Raw genomic sequence first — 19,257 nt, forward strand, 5'->3', positions numbered from 1 at the left:
ATGTCAAATGGTACTTGTCATTTGGGAATACGAAGAGTTATCATTCTCAGTAAATATAGATATCGGATTCATATATCGTACCGGATTCAAGCGTCATCGTGTGAACAGAAGGCCTATCCGATATGAAAAGCGATCCGATATGAAAAGCGATCCGATTTGAAAAGCGAACCGATATGAAAAGCGATCCGATATGAAAAGCGATCCGATATGAAAAGCGATCCGATATGAAAAGCGATCCGATATGAAATCGATCCGATATGAAATTAATCCGGTATCGTGTGAGCAGGGCCTCAGCTTTGCAAATGTAGAAAGTTTCCCATATGGTAACTCGTTGGTAACTCGTTGGTGACTCGTGGTTAATCGTAATCATGTTCCCAGTAAGGCACAAGCGGCTCCTGTTATCAATAATATACATTAGCGCATGCGTAGAAATGGATTTGTTCTTAAAAACTCAAAATGGCAAGTTTTATTTTTTAAACATAGAAATTGAAAATATATAAAGAAAATATATCTAATAAATTTTTTATCACCGTAACTCACTCCCCACTCCCTGATTGTTAAAATCTTTCAAATCCAAAACCTCCGAATATTCAAGACCCCTGAATATTCAAGACCCCCGAATATTCAAGACCCCCGAATATGGACAAATTCCAAGTTTGGGCGTTCTACTTTACAATCCATTGTCTCAGTAGTAATAGTTTTCTCTTTTACACCCCTTACTCAATCTTTTGGCGAATAAAGCTTAACCCCCCCCCCCCCCCCTCTAGTTCACACTAGCTAGCAGCAAGCCTGAACTTAAACTAACTGGTACTGTGAAAAAGAGTCTATGACCAGGATACTTACACTGTTATTTGTTAATTTGCGTTCTGTATTCATCTTATTAATAATATTTGGACACAGCACTGCTCGTATAATCCCCCATCTATTTAAGATAAAGAGATAAAACCTACTTACGCAAATAACTAGATATTTGAAAAGAATCACTTATTGATTCGAAATTCCCTTCATTTCTAGAGATTCTGGTTCTTCCCTTTTATCCGTTTTATTGGTAGCTTATTGAAAATATTGAACTGCACCTCATTGGAAATGGGAACAAGCAAATTTAGATAAAGCTGTCTCGAAAGTACAAGTTTATAAGTCTTTAGATGTGTCCAACGAAACTGAACCATAACTGACAACAACAACTGGCATGAGAGTTTCTGCTTCCTTCTTCTCAAAAGTTTCATTGGTAGCCAATGGGGTGCCTTTCTCATCCTCGATTCCCTCTTTCATCAACATGTCTTTATCATCGTTGTCTTCAGAAATACTTTGGTGCCCATACGGATCAGCCCATGGCTGCTTCTTACCGGAGGCAAAGATGATGAAAACCAGAGTTCCAAGCCCGTAAACTGCCGCTAACAGGAAGAATATTATTTGCCATTCTTCTCTAGTCTGGGTAAGGAAATATCATCCATTAAAAAGCTATACACTGCATGTGAAGAATTCAGGCACTACAAATTTGAAGTGTGTGTGTGTGTATGGATTGCAAATGTAAGTGCATATATGTGTCGCTCTACACCAAAATTCCTTGCTCAACTTGAAGAACATCTAATTCCACCCGTTCCTGATTTTGATCATTGCGAAATAGCCTAAAACGTTGAAAAAAGTGTTTTCTTTGTGGATCATGAAGATCATAAGAATTTCGAGTCTAAGTAATTAGAGTTTCACATAATATTTATAATATTAGAGTTACAGACCTCGTGTGTAGTGACAAATCCAACAACAAGAGGACCGACGATTCCTGAAATGGTAGCGAAACTGTTGCTCATTCCAATAAGGAGGCTTGCATAGCGCGGTGCTATATCAAGGTGATTGATAATGAAACCACTCCATGCAAAGCCACCGAATCCGACAGCCATGACTAAAGCAAAAAGGGCCAGATTTTTGCTTGTACTGTACCCAACGATTATCACAAAAAGTCCTTGGGACATGAACCCTGTTCAAGACAAAAAAAGGATAGAATTCAGGCTTTTAGACAAATAGTAATTTCTAACAAGGCAGTTCCTATAAATCAAGTACACGGCTTGAAAATTTTAATGATGGAGATATGATACCAAAACAAAATCACAGGTCTAACAAAGCAATAGTAGTGGTCTACCAAGACAATATTACTGGTCTAACAAAATAACAATTCTGGTCTACCAATATAATAGAATTGGTCTATTAAAACAATAGTAGTGGGCTAGCAACACAATACTACTGGTCAACAAAAATAACAGTTCTGGTCTAAAAAAAGGACAGCATTGGTCTACGAAAACAATTGTTTTAGTCTACCGAAATAATTTTACTGAACTAACAGAAAAAGTTCTGTTCTAATAAAATATATGATTAATTGTAGGATAAATACATAAAATGATACAAAGGTTTACTAACCTATTGCAGTAAAAAGCTTTCTAACAGTAGTGGTAGACATTCTTTCCGAAGACCGTAGAAAATCTGCAAGCTGTCCCCCTAACTGAATCACTATGGTCATTATCAGATAGGGAAGAGCGGACAGAAATCCTGCCTACAAAAATATATGAAGTTTAATAACGAAGTATTTTTAAAAGACCAATAAGACTCATACATATGCTTCATTATACCAATTAAATGTTTGAGCTGAAAAAACGTAATTTGTAACAGCGCAAATGGTTTATAAATTTTGACAAGAAGACAATTTCAATTGGCAAGAAGAAAGCCAAGCGTAGATGGCCTAATAAAGAAGTTACCCACAGCTTATTCTTATCGATGCTAAATAAATGTCAGTAATGAATTCCGGACAAGGTATCTATTAAAGATGATAAAATAGAACAGGTCATTTAGACAACGGTGATAGCAGACTTTCTTGACATACTTGCTGTCGAAAAAACAATCCATTTTCAAATTCTGTGAAAAGATGAAGAACAGAACAAGTCACTCATTATCTGAAATGTACCTTTTGTAGATCAAACTTTAGCATCAGCTTGAGATAAGTCGGAAGTGACGTAAGTAGTATGCAAAGGCCCCAGCTCCCTGCAAAATTCGCGATTATAATTGCCCACACGGGACCAGATGAGAGCAATTCCTTCCACGGAACCGTTGTTAACTGAAAAATAAAGAAATCGATAGCTGCTATTTGACATTAGAGAACATTTGCCCTCAGTTTTGCCACGACAATAGAGCTTTTATCAAAATCTTTCGTTATGTGTTGTATTTTCTTTTCCTACTTTCTACTTTCCAACCTGTATCAGAGTCCATGAGTATTTATTCGTTTTATCAAAAAGTCACATTTTCATAAAAACACAAACTCGAGTTTCTGGATCGAATAAGTGAAAATGAGGAGGGGAATATTTTCTAAATCTATTTAACACAAGGCCTAAAATAGAGGGGTAGGGAGATGTTTGAATTAGCGATGTTCAGAGAAAGGACTAAACCAAACAGGGAGGGAAAGATTAGATAACTGAGAAAAGTGATTGCTGATTATACTTCATTTCAATTATTTAAGCATGGTAGCCCATTCAACAATGCTGGTTTACAAGGGGCCATGCATCAAAACCAAAGGAAAAACTAACATAAACTAGAATAAAGTAAAAAGCTACAACAGTTCACAAAATACGCTACGCAACTCCTTCTAACCCACCCCACCCTCAGAATTTTTGATACCCTTTTACATTATTTTAAAATTAAGAACTATAATGTATACATACATATACAATAGTTAAAAACCTGAAGTAAGATATTAAAACACAGCTGTCAAAAAAAAATTGGAACAAAGTTTTAAACTTCCTAAGCGATGTAGCCTTTTTAGCTTCGGAATCTAGGTTATTCCAAACTTTAGTGCCCCTAAAGATAAATTATTTCTGCGCATTTTTCTTTAGAAGCTTTACGTCAGTGTCTGTATTACGTAGCTGCCAAGATGCACTTTGAGAATTCCTTATGAACATCTCGCTCATATATTAGGGGCACAAGGACCAAGATACCGGGGGGCAAGAGGGGCCAAACAAAAAGATGTATCTCGGTCTATGGGTGGGGCAAGATTGTTTAAAGACTTGTATACAGTTGTCCTGCTATCGTGTTCAATCAGGTCACTGACAGTTTTACAGCCTAGATTCTAAATCAGGGGTTTGCTAGAGGCATCAAAACTGCCATTCGTACGATCTAGCAACTGTGTTTTGAAGCTTCTGAAGTTTTGAGATTTCACTCACTTTTGATTCGGTCTTATCGTCTGATAATTCCTGTTTGATATAAGCAAGTTCCTTATCTGTAATCGTAGGATGATCGAAAGGAGAATCAGTAGCCATCCAAAACCAAAAAACACTCCAAATAATTGCAACAAGGCCTGCGAAGAATACAAACAAAAATCACAACTTGCGATTGTACTTGATTAAAAGTGCTGTCTCATAAAACCGCCGAGGAGAGGGATTTTATCAATCAATGCAGTGCCATCATAGGCGTAGGAGACATAGGGGCTAGGAGGGCTGTAGCCCCCCCAATCAGGCAAAGTGGCATTTCATTCTCAATTCGGCCAGTTTTATCTTAGTGAAGCAACAATATTTGGGCAAGATCGTACTAAACCCCTAAACGTGTAGCATCTACTACGCCCATGAGTGACGCTCGAGTACCACACTTGAACCATAGCATCCAGGTTTACTATACGAGTTAGTAAATCATTGTATGAAGATGGAGAGTCCGACTAGGCAAGTCGCAATACTATTTGTGTGATATATAGACTCAGAAACCGTGCTCAGAAACCTAAACGAGGCTAAACTAAAATGTCCAAATCGGCACAATACTTGCTCGTTAATTTTCTCTAGCTTATCCTGCCTGACTTCCTTTACCACATAGCCATATCCATGGCCAATAATTGTAAAGACATAGCATAATTGAATTCATAATTATGTTTTCTCCCATAAGTCCTGCCAATTTTTGGTCTAACAAACACAAACCTTATCGATATGAGCATCAAATTTTGAATCTTTATCGATCTCATCACTATGCAAGGTAACATTTTTCTCTATCTTAGTTGCCAATTCTTTTTCAATTTCAAACTGACTTATGCATTTATCTTTGTTGACGATTGTGATAGCTTTGAAATTTGGAGTGATTTGCAATAATTTCATTTGATTTAAACCAATGAATACATTTATAAGTGTATGATTTTTCTAATTTGTAATAATTCATCAATATTTGTTAAGGTGACAGATATCGTATTGCCATCAGCAAATTACATAAAATTCCCTCACTGAGGCTGTAAAAATATCGTTTAGAAAAATATTGACGAGAAGAGGTTCAAGTAACCAAAAATTTACTAGTAACTATCCAAGGAGCACTCCTTGTCCAAGGAGATTTAATGACATTTCATTGCTCTAAATGACTCTTTGCTTTCTATTAAAAAGATGTTTTGTATAATTACAAGAGAATATTTCTCTGCACCATAGGCAGGTAGTTTGCTAAATAACCATTGTGTTTATTTCTTTTAATTCCTTGTTTCTTGTCTTCAATAAGTCTAACAAGAGTGTGCTTGGAAGAAGAGTGTTTGCTATATGCGCATAAGTATTTATAATTTTTTTCCAGATATGGTGAAAGCTTCTGTCCTACTGTTTATTTAAAAACCTTAGAAAGTGTTGTCAGTAAACTTATTGATATGATTTTCTTTTTGAAAAACTTCTCTCGTACAGATAGGTCAAACTATCGCCTTTTACGATAAATTCGAAAAACACTTTTGATAATGCATTTATCTATGATGATGTTCAAGAGGGGCTGCAGGATGATACCAACTGAGATATTTAGATGTTGCATTTGTCATGTCATTTCCATGTGCCTTGTTGTGATTAATCTTCACAATAATTGGTCTTTGGCTTTTTTTAGTGATTTGTTTAGAGCTCGAGGTGAAGATATCTTTTTAGAGGATTTTAATTTTTCGATGCTTGAATGCTCTTTAGAATAATTTGTTACATCAGTTACTGTTGAATTTTCACACAGGTCATTTGGGTTGAAATTGTAGTTTGACCACTGTATCAGAAGCTTTGATAGTGTAGGAGATAAGCAGGATGAATGCCCAAATCGTGATAAAAGCATTAAAATTTGTACAAACATACAATTGTGATTGCAAAGATTCGACTCATTACAAACTATGTGCCCTTTTTGTAAGTGTTCCGTCAAACTGAGTACTGAAGACTATCTTTCCCAACGAGAAATCATTTGTGATCAAGGCTAATTTGATCGTGTTAATCGTACTTTCAAATAAGTATTTTTGCAAGATTAATAACATTTAGTTGGCTTTTAGCGACATTCCAGAAAAGAACTCTTTAGAGATCTGGGAACTATTACACATTCCAACAACAGCATTCGGGTAGCAATATGGAGATAGAAGTAAATCCTTTAAATGTCTAAATCCAAATCATTCTAAATTTCTTGCTTGTTAGGATTAGTATTCCTGCTAAATTTCATGTCTTTGATTTCATTTTCAACAAAGTTTAATAGAAATAATCAATTTAGGGTTCTGGGAACAATTAAGCATTCTAAAAACAGCATGTGGAGCATTTTGAAGATGCTTGTCGATCCAGATCCTTTCAGTGTGTTGTAATTAGTATCTAAATAAAGTTGCTTGCCATTGATTTTATTTTCAGCGGAGTTGTAGAAATGAGCGTGTTAAAGGTCTGGGAACGAGTACATGGTCTAAAAATAGCATTTGGGGACATTTTGACGATGGGTGTGAATCTAAATCTCATTTCCGGGTTATGATTAGCATTTATACTAATTTTCATGTTATTGACTTTATTTCAACAAAGTTATAGAGATAATCAATTTAGGAGTCTGGGAGCAATTAAGCATTCTAAAAATAGCATTTTGGGCATTTCTTAGACTGGGTCCCGACTCCATCTTGTTCAGCATATCAAACTATGTAGCTGTGCAGATTTTCGTGCTTTTATCACAATTTGCACAAGATCCTCGTTTCAGAGGCCTTGGCTTCTACACAATGTACAGTTAAATTATGCAATAAAGTTTTGAATCTTTACCAAAGAAGTAGAAAACAGCGGGCCAGGCCATCGCTCCCGACAATGTCATTCCAAGAACCGTTCCAGCAACTGTTCCTAAAAATATAGAAACAATGAAGACAGGTCAAAACAAAGCGTCTAAACAATTCCAAAATCAGTCTTAATAAACCCCCGGCCCGCAACAAAATTTCAAGTGGCGGACTAAGCGAAAGGAATTATGCAAAAAAACTCGAAAGCACCGCTAGCATCGTACATGGGTGCGAAAGATTTTTACGGAGAGAAAGCGGGAAGGAGAGTACCAGGTACTAATAAAGGAATTAAAATGCACGACCATGAGTTTTGAGCCCCGGTAAAAGGCTCTGTATCACACTCCGTTATCTTGTGACTTGTGATTCGCATGTGACAATTGCAGGTAGCTATCGTGTTGGTATTACAACAGTTTCGCGGATAATAAAAGAGACTTGCAAATCTATATGGGAGAGCATGCAAGAGGGGGGAGGGTTATAAAGGCACCGGACACACATGATGAATGGCTCAAGATTGCTGAAGGTTTGAGATTTGTTGGGACTTTCTCAACTGCATAGGCGCGATGGACGGCAAACATGTTGTCATCCAAGCACCCCCAAGATCTGGCTCCTCCTTTTATATCTATAAAAAGACCCATAGCATCGTATTGCTAGCAGTTTGCACTCACAAATATGAATTTATTTTGGTTTCAATTGGAGATACTGGTAGGGAGAGCGATGGCAGTGTTTTTCTGCAAGTGACATTGGTCATTTTTCAACAAATAATTTATTGAACATGACACTCTCACGAGCTCTCCCAAACAGTACTATCGAGTTACCCTTTGTTATTGTTGGGGATGAGGCTTTCCCTTTGAGAGTAAACATGATGAAACCCTATTCCTGTGCAGTTCTAGATGAAAGGAAACGAATCTTTAACTATCGTCTGTCGAGAGCCCGGCGAGTGATAGAAAATGCTTTTGGGATAATGGCTTCGAGGTTTCGTATATTCCGAAGGCCTATTTTAAGTTCGCCTAAAAAAGTAACCATCTTTACTAAGGCAGTCGTTGCCTTGCAAAATTTCTTGATTGCTTTGGGAAAAAGTGGCCCCTGACCCTTGCTTTCTTCTTGACCTTTCCTTTTATTTACATACTATCTTTTACTGAGTTGCATTTTTTCGTATGATTTTGATTGACGATGAATGGTTTATGGTTTTTTCATCGAACGTGACCCAGGAGTGAAAGTATCATGAATTATAAACAGAGTTGAATCGAAACACATTGAAGTAGACAGGGAATTTTGTAGAAAAAACCAGCAAACTGCCTAACCTCAAATTTCATTTCATATTCTTACTAAATCGACCATGGAGATTCCAAATCCAAGATGGGCCAAAAAAATTATCACCGGAAGTTACTGTTTTTCATGATGTCACTGAAAAAATGATAAAAATCTTTAACATTTAGCCAAGGACTTGACCTGAACTTTTCTTGCATTTTTGCACTGAATTAACTAAGCAGATTTCAAATCTGAGATGAAATGAAAAATATTTTGAGCGGAAGTCAAATTTTCTGATGACGTCATCAACTTAGAGAAAATTCCTTTTGAACCTTTTTAATTGTTTTCTTGCAACTATCATTGTCAAATATTTTCCACATTCGAATAGCACACATTCGGTGCTTTTGAAAGATGTATTGAATTACTATTATGTTTACTTTTCAACGTTCTTTCATAACGTCATCATCATTTTATGACGTCATCTTCTTTCAAAGGTAATTGAATAACACGGGAAAGTATGCCTAAAAATCTTTAGCTAGTTAAAATGTCATTCAAAATTAAAATTTCGTTGTATAAAAAATGATATGGAATCAATTGATCCTTCATCACTGTCTCCTTTGCTGGAACTCCCAAAGAAATTGTAGTTCCACTCATCATCGTCTGCTTCAAGCTGATCATCGTTAATCCCCACGCCCTGGTCCTCATTGGTTACGGAATTTTTTTCGATTTTATCATTAGAGCGCTGCAGATCTTGCAGTTTTTTAGCGGAGGGTGTGCGGGGCCCTGTAAAAGATGAAAATAATTTGTGTGAAAAAGATTTTGGGATTTAGTTGGCTGACTCCAGTATTTTCTGCAGATGTTCACAGCTTTTTTAGCGTTGACGATCGAATATTTTTCTCATCAAGCCGTTAAGAAAACCAGAATATATAAAGAAATTTTGTTCTTTTAAACCACACTAATACCACCTGTACGCCAGATCATTCTTTCCATCGTATGTCTAACCAAAGCTTAAAGGCAATTTCTCTCATTTTTGGTAATGTCACCAATAGTAAATGCTTGTGTCGACCAGTATGGATCTGGTTCTAGAGCCTCTGATCACCTGTTTTTCATTGCCTTGCGAATTCTTATTCTTATCTGCACAAATGTTTTGTCACATTTCCCTTTGTATGATTATTTTTGCACAAATTTGATCGCTTTCGCGAGAATGTCTTTGCATATTTCCTGTCTCATCGTAACTCTCTCGAGCAATTTTTCCTTCCCAGAACACTCCTAACGCTTTTTAATACGTTAGCTTTCCTTATAACAAACATTACCGGTGTTGTTTCGCAGCCAATAACTGCATGAATAGCCGGGAGATTTTTGGAACTATCTAAACCCAGGGAAATAACGACTTTCAAAATTAACTTACTTCTCGTTGTCAATCTTTAAGGAATATTTCCTTGAAGGCTTTTCACACAATAAGCAGAGAACTACATTAGTGTCCTTCCGACAACTAATAAATTTTTATCGATGAGGCAAGTATGGAATATCAAGTGGTTGCCAGCCTCTTCATAGCTGCAATTAAGCAAGTATGTCGTGGAATTTTTGATTATCTTGAAGGTTTGTTGTAAGCTAGTAAAGCCTATGGATTATCTTGATCTTTGTAGACTGTCAAGTATCACTAATAGCAACAAAAACCTTGGAATGGAATATAAGATAGGTTTGGTGCGGGTATAACACTTTATCTCTGCGATAAGCCATTACAAAACTCGGTTCCCACTTGATAACTTGTCACCTTAAAGATTGACAACGAGAAGTACGTTAATTTTGGAAAGTCGTATTTTATCTGGGTTTAGATAGTTCCAAAAATCTACCGGCTATTCATGCAGTTATTGGCTGCGAAACAACACCGGTAATGTTTGTTATAAGGAAAGCTAACGTATTAAAAAGCGTTAGGAGTGTTCTGGAAAGGAAAAATTGCTCGAGAGAGTTACGATGAGACAGGAAATATGCAAAGACATTCTCGCGAAAGCGATCAAATTTGTGCAAAAATAATTATACAAAGGGAAATGTGACGAAACATTTGTGCAGATAAGAATAAGACTTCGCAAGGCAATGAAAAACAGGTAATCAGAAGCTCTAGAACCAGATCCATACTGGTTGACACAAGCATTTACTATTGGTGACATTACCAAAAATGAGAGAAATTGCCTTTAAGCTTTGGTTAGACATACGATGGAAAGAATGATCTGGCCTACAGGTGGTATTAGTGTGGTTTAAAAGAACAAAATTTCTTTATATATTCTGATTTTGAACATACATTTGATAAATGAATAAAGAAAATGGGACTGAGAGGGTATACAGAGAAAAACATTTCTTAACGGCTTGATGAGAAAAATATTCGATCGTCAACGCTAAAAAAGCTGTGAATATCTGCAGAAAATACTGGAGTCAGCCAACTAATTCCCAAAATAATTTTTACACATATTATTTTCATCTTTTACAGGACCCCGCACACCCTCCGCTAAAAATCTGCAAGATCTGCAGCGCTCTAGTGCTGAAATTGAAAAAAATTCCGTAACCAATGAGGACCAGGGCGTGGAACTACAATTTCTTTGGGAGTTCCAGCAAAGGAGACAGTGATGAAGGATGAATGGATTCCATATCATTTTTTATACAACGAAATTTTAATTTTTAATGACTTTTTCAACTAGCTAAAGATTTTTATGCATTCTTTTACGTGTTATTCAATTACCTTTAAAGGAAGATGACGTCATAAAATGATGATGACGTCATTAAAGAACGTTCAAAAGTAAGCATAATAGTAATTCAATACATCTTTCAAAAGCACCGAATGTGTGCTATTCGAATGTGGAACATATTTGACAATGATAGTTGCGAGAAAACAATTAAAAAGGCTCAAATTGAATTTTCTCTAAGTTGATGACGTCATCAAAAAATTTGACTCCCGCTCAAGATATTTTCATTTCATCTCAGATTTGAAATTTGCTTAGTTAATTTAGTGCAAAAATGCAAGAAAAGTTGAGGTCAAGTCCTTGGCTGATTTTTAAAGATTTTTTATCATTGTTTTGATGACGTCATGAAAAACAGTAACTTCCGGTGATAATTGTTTTTGGCCCATCTTGAATTCGGAATCTCCATGGTCGATTTAGTAAGAATATGAAATAAAATTTGAGGTTAGGCAGTTTGCTGGTTTTTTCTTCAAAATTCCCTGTCTAAAGAAATCGAAGCAAATTGAAGGAATCGAAGCAAATTGAAGGTATCGAAGCAAATTGAAGGAATCGAAGCAAATTGAAGGTATCGAAGCAAATTGAAGGAATCGAAGCAAATTGAAGGTATCGAAGCAAATTGAAGGAATCGAAGCAAATTGAAGGAATCGAAGCAAATTCAAGGAATCGAAGCAAATTGAAGGAATCGAAGCAAATTGAAGGAATCAAAGCAAATTCAAAGAATCGAAGCAAATTGAAGGAATCGAAGCAAATTCAAAGAATCGAAGCAAATTGAAGGAATCGAAGCAAATTGATGGAATCGAAGCAAATTCAAGGAATCGAAGCAAATTCAAGGAATCGAAGCAAATTGATGGAATCGAAGCAAATTCAAGGAATCGAAGCAAATTGAAGGAATCGAAGCAAATTCAAAGAATCGAAGCAAATTCAAGGAATCGAAGCAAATTCAAGGAATCGAAGCAGATTCAAGGAATCGTAGCATATTAAAGGAATCGAAGCAAATTCAAAGAATCGAATCAAATTCAAGGAATCGAAGCAGATTCAAGGAATCGAAGCAAATTCAAGGAATCGAAGCAAATTCAAGGAATCGAAGCAAATTCAAGGAACGGAAGCAAATTCAAGGAATTAAAGCAAATTGAAGGAATCGAAGGAAGATTAGAAAGAACTCTCAGATGATAGAAATTTTGAGCTCTTATTTCCTATGAACGATGAACTCACCTATGAACCATCAAGGTTGAACAAAGAAGAAAATATGAAATTTATGTTTTAAATTGCTCTTTCTTTTTGAGTTAATATACACAGTCCTCTTATATTTAATCTTCCTTTTTGTCTTTTTGAATCTTCGGAACATTTTGAACCCATTGGTAATTCTAATCCTTCAGCCAGAGGGGCGTATCTAGTACGTCTGGCCTCGAAATTGGACCCAAGAAGGATGTTTTCTACAATTGCTGATAATGGTTACTGTCCTATAAGATTAGCAGATACAGATGATAGAAGAGGTGACTGGTGTCAAGACATCTACGGAAATCAAGGCTTAGTGACAGATTCAAGAGTAGGTTCCAATAATTGACGACGCAAAGCTTGTCAGAGATAATTTTGCTGATTATTTTAAAACTGAAATAGGTGCAGTTTCCTCCAATGGGATCATATTCATCGAACATTGAACAGATTTGACCAGAAAACAGTATGTATCTTTTAATGTCTTTAGCCAACAGATAGATAGGGACAAAATGTAAACGGTATCTATGATTTGAAATGTTTAAACACAAGTTTTACAAGCTCTATTCAAAGTTAAACAAGCTTAATTTTCGAATTACAGTTCGTACAAAACTTGTTGTATTTTAATTTTTGCTAGAACATTTTTCTGTTTTGGCAAAGCCTTAAGGCTGTCTACCAAACCCAAACAGGAAAGTTCATCAGCATCTTTAGCTTCTTTTGGTCGGTTTACCCTCTACAAAGTTTGCACCAAGGCGGTGTCCAAAATTGACAGTTTTGATGCCTCTTCGCTCTTCCTTTTTTTTACACTTGGAGAATTGAACATCATAACTACTTGTGTCTCATCGTCTTGAAAATTTTGTTCGTTTGGGATTACAATGTTGCTTTCAGCCTCTCTATTCACTAGCGTGTCTCTAAGAAAAGAGAGTTGCTCGAAAATATTGCACGAGAGAAGCTTGCCCCCTCAAGCTCCTGATCTAAGTTTATATTCCCTTTTTTTAACATTTTCGATAGTTCCTCAATTTTCGAACCGATTTCCCTCCAAGCCTGGTCTTTCATTTGTACGATCGAAGCTTGGTATTCCAGACACATGGATAATTTTGTACAGTTACAACAACTGCCTCAGAGAGGTTTTTATAGTCGTCTTGTTCCTTCCCGGATGTTGGCGTTGGGGTTTGTGCTGGAGGAGGACTTGCAACATCGGATAATGGTGATGCAGATGCCAATATTTGCTGTGTTGGTGTACATCGCTGTTGCAACACATCTCTTGCTGCTGGGTATAGTTGTAGATGCCTCCAAGCAGTAGAAATCGGCAATCTTGAGCTTGGTTGGTTGGTTTCTTCGTCAGTAGCTTAGAAATATTGAGGACTCGACATGCTTATTTTTTGCTGAAATTATTTTGCGTTTTTTTTTTGTCCCTCTTATGTAATAACAAAGGCTTGTCCCCTTAAATTATCCTGGCAGCGGCCCTGTGTCGACCTGGTGAATATTAACGTGCTAACCTCAAAATAGCACAATCAGGCAAAAATGATCCTCTGACACAACATGGTACAAAAAGTGTAAAGATACAAAAGTTTAACTACTTTGTGTTAACAAAGTTTTGGGTAGATACACTATGCCACAGAATTAATACTTTATTCAGTTTCCATTAATGTAGCTGAAAGGCTGCATCGTGTATAAAGAAATATTTTTATTACTGTTTATATTCCCGTTTCCACTTGTTACTGGGTTCTTCCGCTTGTTACTGAGTTGTTCCCCTTGCTCCTCGTTATTTAAACATGGCGCAAACAAAAAGGTCTAGATGCTTTTACAGACAGCAACTGGGCCAGCTAATAGGCAAAAAGCACGCTAACAGAGATTTCCAATCAGAACTTGCAAGCAAGATGTGAAGAACGACCGATTTCATACATATATAAATGCCATACCTGAAAAAGATATCGTTGACAGCCTGCTTCTTTCAATTGGTGGAGCCCATCTGCTCCAAATCGCATGCATGCATGGAAAAGTGACGCCCTGTGAAGTGAAGATTAGACTGTAGTTAATTGGGAAATGAAGAAAAAGACTACATTGGTCCCTCTGATAAAGTGGGAAATTTTAAATGGGATACTGCCATTGTCAATCAAAGCTAACTAAAATCTAGATTACACAAAAAACTAGCGAAAGAAATACTTTCTAACTTAAAAAGTTTCAAAAGATAAATAATTTGGAATGTCAGCGTACCTGAGATAATCCTTGCAACACTCTAACAGCTATGAGAAACTTAATACTCATTCTTGCTGCTAATGGTGTTAGTAATGTAAACAGTCCTGTCATTAGAATACCTCCACCAAAAAGGTTTTTCCCACCAAAACGGGCTGCAAGATATCCAGAAGGTATTTGGGTGATGATGTAACCATAGTAGAAAGAGCTCAGGATGATACCTGTCAAGCCAAAAAATGAATTTATAATGAAAACAAAGGAAATCTGCACGAGATGCAGCCAAGCAATACCACATCCATCCCAATTTCCAGCTTTTGAATCAGAAGGTATCATTAATACCCACATATATTAACATACCTGTCAAGCTACTGTGGTGTCCTGCCGTAAGATTTTGCATTCTAAACTAAAATTTTGCGTAAAAACGGTAATAGAACCATAATAAAACGGTAATTCTTGTTATTCGTTATTCGATGGTTTCAAAACAAATCCAACGTGATAATTTAATGTAAATACCAAAAACAAACGACTCATTGTGAACATTGCGTAATGAAAAACAGTAGAGTTCGCAAGGATCATTAAAAGAACTACTAATCAAAACTTTAATCTGGTTAGAGACGTTTTGACAAAATTGCAATGACCAACGTCCTTGAGTTTCAAATTTCAATCTTTGTCAAAAAGAAAATGGTTATTTTACTGGTTAGCCAGCACGTTCTCGTAAATTTAAATATGGGGCGTTGAAAATACTTCATATGATTTTAAACAGACATATCAAAATTAATGTTGCAAATAAACACATCGGAAGTGGAGAAAAGATTTTCAGCTTACGCCATAAGACACCGACATTGCGAAAGAATTACGAAAATCTTAAGACTTGACAGTTATGTATTAAGAATTAATATCCACTACTAAGCGTTTTCAAGGAATAGACATCCAACTCCAGAAGCATTTCTCATCTGAAAGGGAAATTTTTTATCTGTTGGCAACATTGATTAAGTTCTTGCAATACTTTGCAGTTCAATCTCAGGATTGACACCAGAAAGAGGTGTAATAAAGTCGCAGTTGCCACTTACAATTCAGAGCAATAAAATGTTTGGAAATAACATACTATTGAATAAGTTACTACAAGCAATTTTTCATTATAAATTCAAGTACCTTGTTCTTTTGTGTTCCAAGAAAAGTCTGCTGGCTCCTAGCAAAAAGATTTACAGACCACTTAGCTTGTATTCAAGTAAACAGCAAATCAGAAATTCTGAGAAGACAAAATACCATACCAAGCCTATGTAAATATAAATTATCAGAAATTATTTATTGGTTCAAACTGCAAAATTTTAATGACAATACTCCTAAACCAAAAAAGATTGTTTTAACTGTATAATCGCAAAATCTGAATTCTATAAGCAAAAGAACATCTCACAGGTTACACAAATCTATTGTACCCTTGAATTGGTTTTAGATTACAAGTTTGAAAATAGCAAACCTAACTGTGCAAATTTAAAGGAAATTTCATGAAAAGTTTTCTTTCAACATAAATATGAAAAAAATGCTTCAAAGCAAAAACTCGGGGTAAGTAAGTTAGAGAAAATGAACCTACTGTACAAACAACATAGCCAGAAGTGTTGGTTATCGTTTTGTTTGAAACCATGGCAACTAAGGCAACACTGAGATTGACTCGTAACGAATAGAGATTTAACAATCCCAAAAAGCTTAGGATTGCCAGCAAATATCTTTTGGGTAACCAGCTGCATGTGACTCTCCATTTTTTACGGTTTTCTTTCATTTGTTGCTCACTTGGACTGTCCTCAATGACCGAGTGATCCATAATGCTTTGAGCATTTGGGTTACTTTTTGACAGGTTTTGCCTAAATATAATAAAAAATCAAGTTTTGAATAACTACTAATAAGTAAAGGTTTAAATATAAAAGAGTGTAAATACCAACATTTCAATAAAAACCAGAATAATTCTAATCAGTGAATTGCAATCACAAATACATACTACACATTTTGGAAAGAGCAATTTCTTTTTATATTTCTTTTAAAATATAAAACAGTTATGGTTTTCCCTTTTGATATGGCCAAAAATATTAGGAACTTGTAGTAGGGTAATCAGGAAGCACTGTACGTATTGTTTTCTTATGCAATACGGTAGAACTGCATTGTAGAACGTCAATTGAAAACTGTTTTTCGAAATTCCATTGAAACCTACAGTTGTTGAACAAAAAAATATCAGGTTAAGTTTTCCTCTCAGAATGAAACGTTTGCAAGCTGAAAAAATTTAAGCCAATCCACAAGAAGGTTTGTCGATGAAATACATCGAAGGAATTTCTGATAACAATTAATCAACCAGTCAATTCATTTTGAAATAGTAAAGATTTCACAGGCAGGATAAAATAGCAAGTAATCAAGCAGAAGCATGGCTTTTTAGACTTTATTCAAAGATCTCCATGTTTTTGGCTCCAGATCCCTCGTACAAGTCGTGTGCTAAAAGCTGTACAGTGGCGTTTCTCAGGGAGGGGGCAGGGGGGTCACGGCCCCCTGGAAATTTTCTTTGGCCCTTGTTTTGCCCCCCCCCCAGTTTTTTCAAAAGTTTCTATTATTTTTTCAATGTTTTCTTCCGAAGCTGTTCAATCTTTTTTTGACTTTGTTAGTGTTGCTCTCTTTATTTTCCTCAAAGCTATCTTTATTGCATTTATTTAACAAACTAGGGGCCCCGATAAGCGTTTTGGTTTGTAACGGAGGTGGACATTTATGGAATTTTGGGAACTTTCTAATAAGTTACCAAGTAAAAACCAAGAGCTACCAAGATTTCTGTAGTAACCAAGAAAAACTCATTCTTGACAATCATTTAAATTCTATATTTGCTATATATTATCACGAAGATCCACCTTCTTGCGGTGAGGTGCGCAGGATCAGCCCATTACCATCTCAGTATACCTTGGCTACCTAATATTGCTTATCAAAGTTGCATGGCTTGAAATTCTGTATAACAGAATGATTTGCTTGATTTCACGGAGGTTGGATATAAGACATAACTACTATGGAAAATTTTACCAATCAACCTCACAAAGCTATTAGACTTTTATTTTTTAGAAGTTTAGTTCTTCTGTTGAAAACCATGTTCATCATCATTTTTGTTAAACAGATAAAACTCAGTGGAGTAACAGAACAAAGTTACTTTTAGTCATATAACAAACGGTCCCGAACCTTTAGGGGCCCCCAGCAACAATTTTTCTTTGTTATTATTCCTAGGGGACACAGCTGCTCCTTAAACCACTAATAAAGCTATTTGGCATAATGACAAGAGCCTTGATAGAGCTGTTCCAAGGACATACTTAGCTATGGGGAGCTAAGAACCGATGCCTTGTAGCTAGCTTATTTTGAGCCACCATGCCACTGCTTTACATTCTACTAGTTCCCAAAGTAATAGCTAGCGTTTGCTCCTATAACTGAAAGTTTGACCCCCGGGGGCATTCATCAAGGGTTTTTTCTAAGCCCTTTGCTATTTATCATCGCTTTGGAAGCACTGTCTAGGGAATTCCGTGTTGTCTGCCCATCAGAGCTTCCAGAGGCGGAGTTAGCCAAAAACCTTGTATTGACTGGATCAAAGAATTAAGGGACTACGGTCCATAGGATCACGTTAACCGATTTTACCACGCCCGTTGGCCCGTAATTTGCTTGTGAAATTTGAATTTTGTTCGAATTTTTTTGATGTAAAAACCGCTGGCAAAACATGGTCTATCCATCAGAGTTGCTTCAAATTACTTAAAAATGTAGAACCGGATCTGGTACCCTGGGTATGAATCTGAATTCCCACCACAAAAGCATAGCGGACAAATCTTGATTGGTGTATTGCCTGGAGGATTCCCAAGAAGGGGACCTCGCCAACAACCAATCAAGATTTGTCCGCTATGCTCACCACAAAAACAAAACGACCCTTCTGAAGATTGAAATGCGTGAACAAATAAAAGAACATTCACTTTTAAACACGTGACAATAAATATGAACGGTAACAAGAAAATTTGTGATTTCTTTCTTCTTCCATTTCTTAATAAACTTTGATCTCGGAAGAGGATTTCGCTTTTGTATTTGAGCCAGTTCGTTATTGAAAGTTTCTTAACATTATGTGGTTTATAACCTTTTGTGGTTTTGCTTAAAACATCCATAAGACTGTTTTTGTCTGAAATTTTGTTTGTCCTAAATGCCAAAAGTATGCCCGCAATTTATTGTCTGAAAATCTATTCGCTGAAAATGTTTGTACTTACTGCAGGTGAATCTTGCAGTCACCGTGCGAGATTGCTTCTTCTGCTTAACAGTTTGACGGGGATTTGCTTTTTTTTTAAATAAAAAATGTAGGCTCGAAACTTGAATAATACAGAAAAATAAGACATGCAATGCAATTATAAATACAATTATAATGGGTTTCTTGTGCCAGAAACATGTGTACTTTTTAAGTTATGCTCAAAAGCATGTTTTAGAGAAGAAAATTGTAAGAAAATTGATGAAACATATCGCTCCGGCCCATCCAAAACCTTTGGCGTTGCTGGTGAATAAAAACTATTCGGTCTTCAAGGCGCTACGCCTTGATTCGGTCTCCATCCTCAATGGTTAATTATTCATGAAAAAATTGAGTTATTTCTCTTTTTCAACAAAAGACTTTTCAACAACTTGTAGTTATACCATACCTTAAATGCTATTTTCATCTGTACTGCCTCATTATTTGTCTTCTGTCCAGTGACAAAATATGGGTTGTTACAGTTCATGATCTTTCTTTGTGATTGTGACATGAGCTCATTGCCATTGTGACATGTGATAAAGACAGCCAAAAATCAACGGTCTGCCGACTTTTAC

The 19,257-nt window shown here is 36.2% G+C and overlaps 1 protein-coding gene across 2 annotated transcripts; it reads right to left on the reverse strand.

Annotated features, from left to right (window-relative positions):
• Positions 1-969: 969 nt before the first annotated feature.
• On the reverse strand, positions 970-19,257 carry LOC135684545 (vesicular glutamate transporter 2.1-like). 2 transcript variants are annotated; one of them, XM_065200150.2, is made up of 11 exons: positions 19,092-19,239; positions 16,004-16,271; positions 15,565-15,601; positions 14,434-14,633; positions 14,139-14,226; positions 7,017-7,091; positions 4,203-4,336; positions 2,954-3,103; positions 2,413-2,545; positions 1,737-1,975; positions 979-1,431 (listed from the first exon to the last, which is right to left on the reverse strand). In XM_065200150.2, the coding sequence occupies exons 2-11, from the start codon at positions 16,229-16,231 to the stop codon at positions 1,132-1,134; spliced, it is 1,584 nt and encodes a 527-aa protein (XP_065056222.2). In that variant the 5' UTR covers positions 16,232-16,271; positions 19,092-19,239; the 3' UTR covers positions 979-1,131. The 2 variants fall into 2 exon arrangements, with proteins under 2 accessions (XP_088971135.1, XP_065056222.2); XM_089115009.1 differs by lacking the exon at positions 7,017-7,091 and having other exon boundaries at positions 970-1,431; positions 19,092-19,257.

This window comes from Rhopilema esculentum, chromosome 21, assembly GCF_057945365.1.
Source record: "Rhopilema esculentum isolate cy_ngs chromosome 21, ASM5794536v1, whole genome shotgun sequence".
NCBI lineage: Eukaryota > Metazoa > Cnidaria > Scyphozoa > Rhizostomeae > Rhizostomatidae > Rhopilema > Rhopilema esculentum.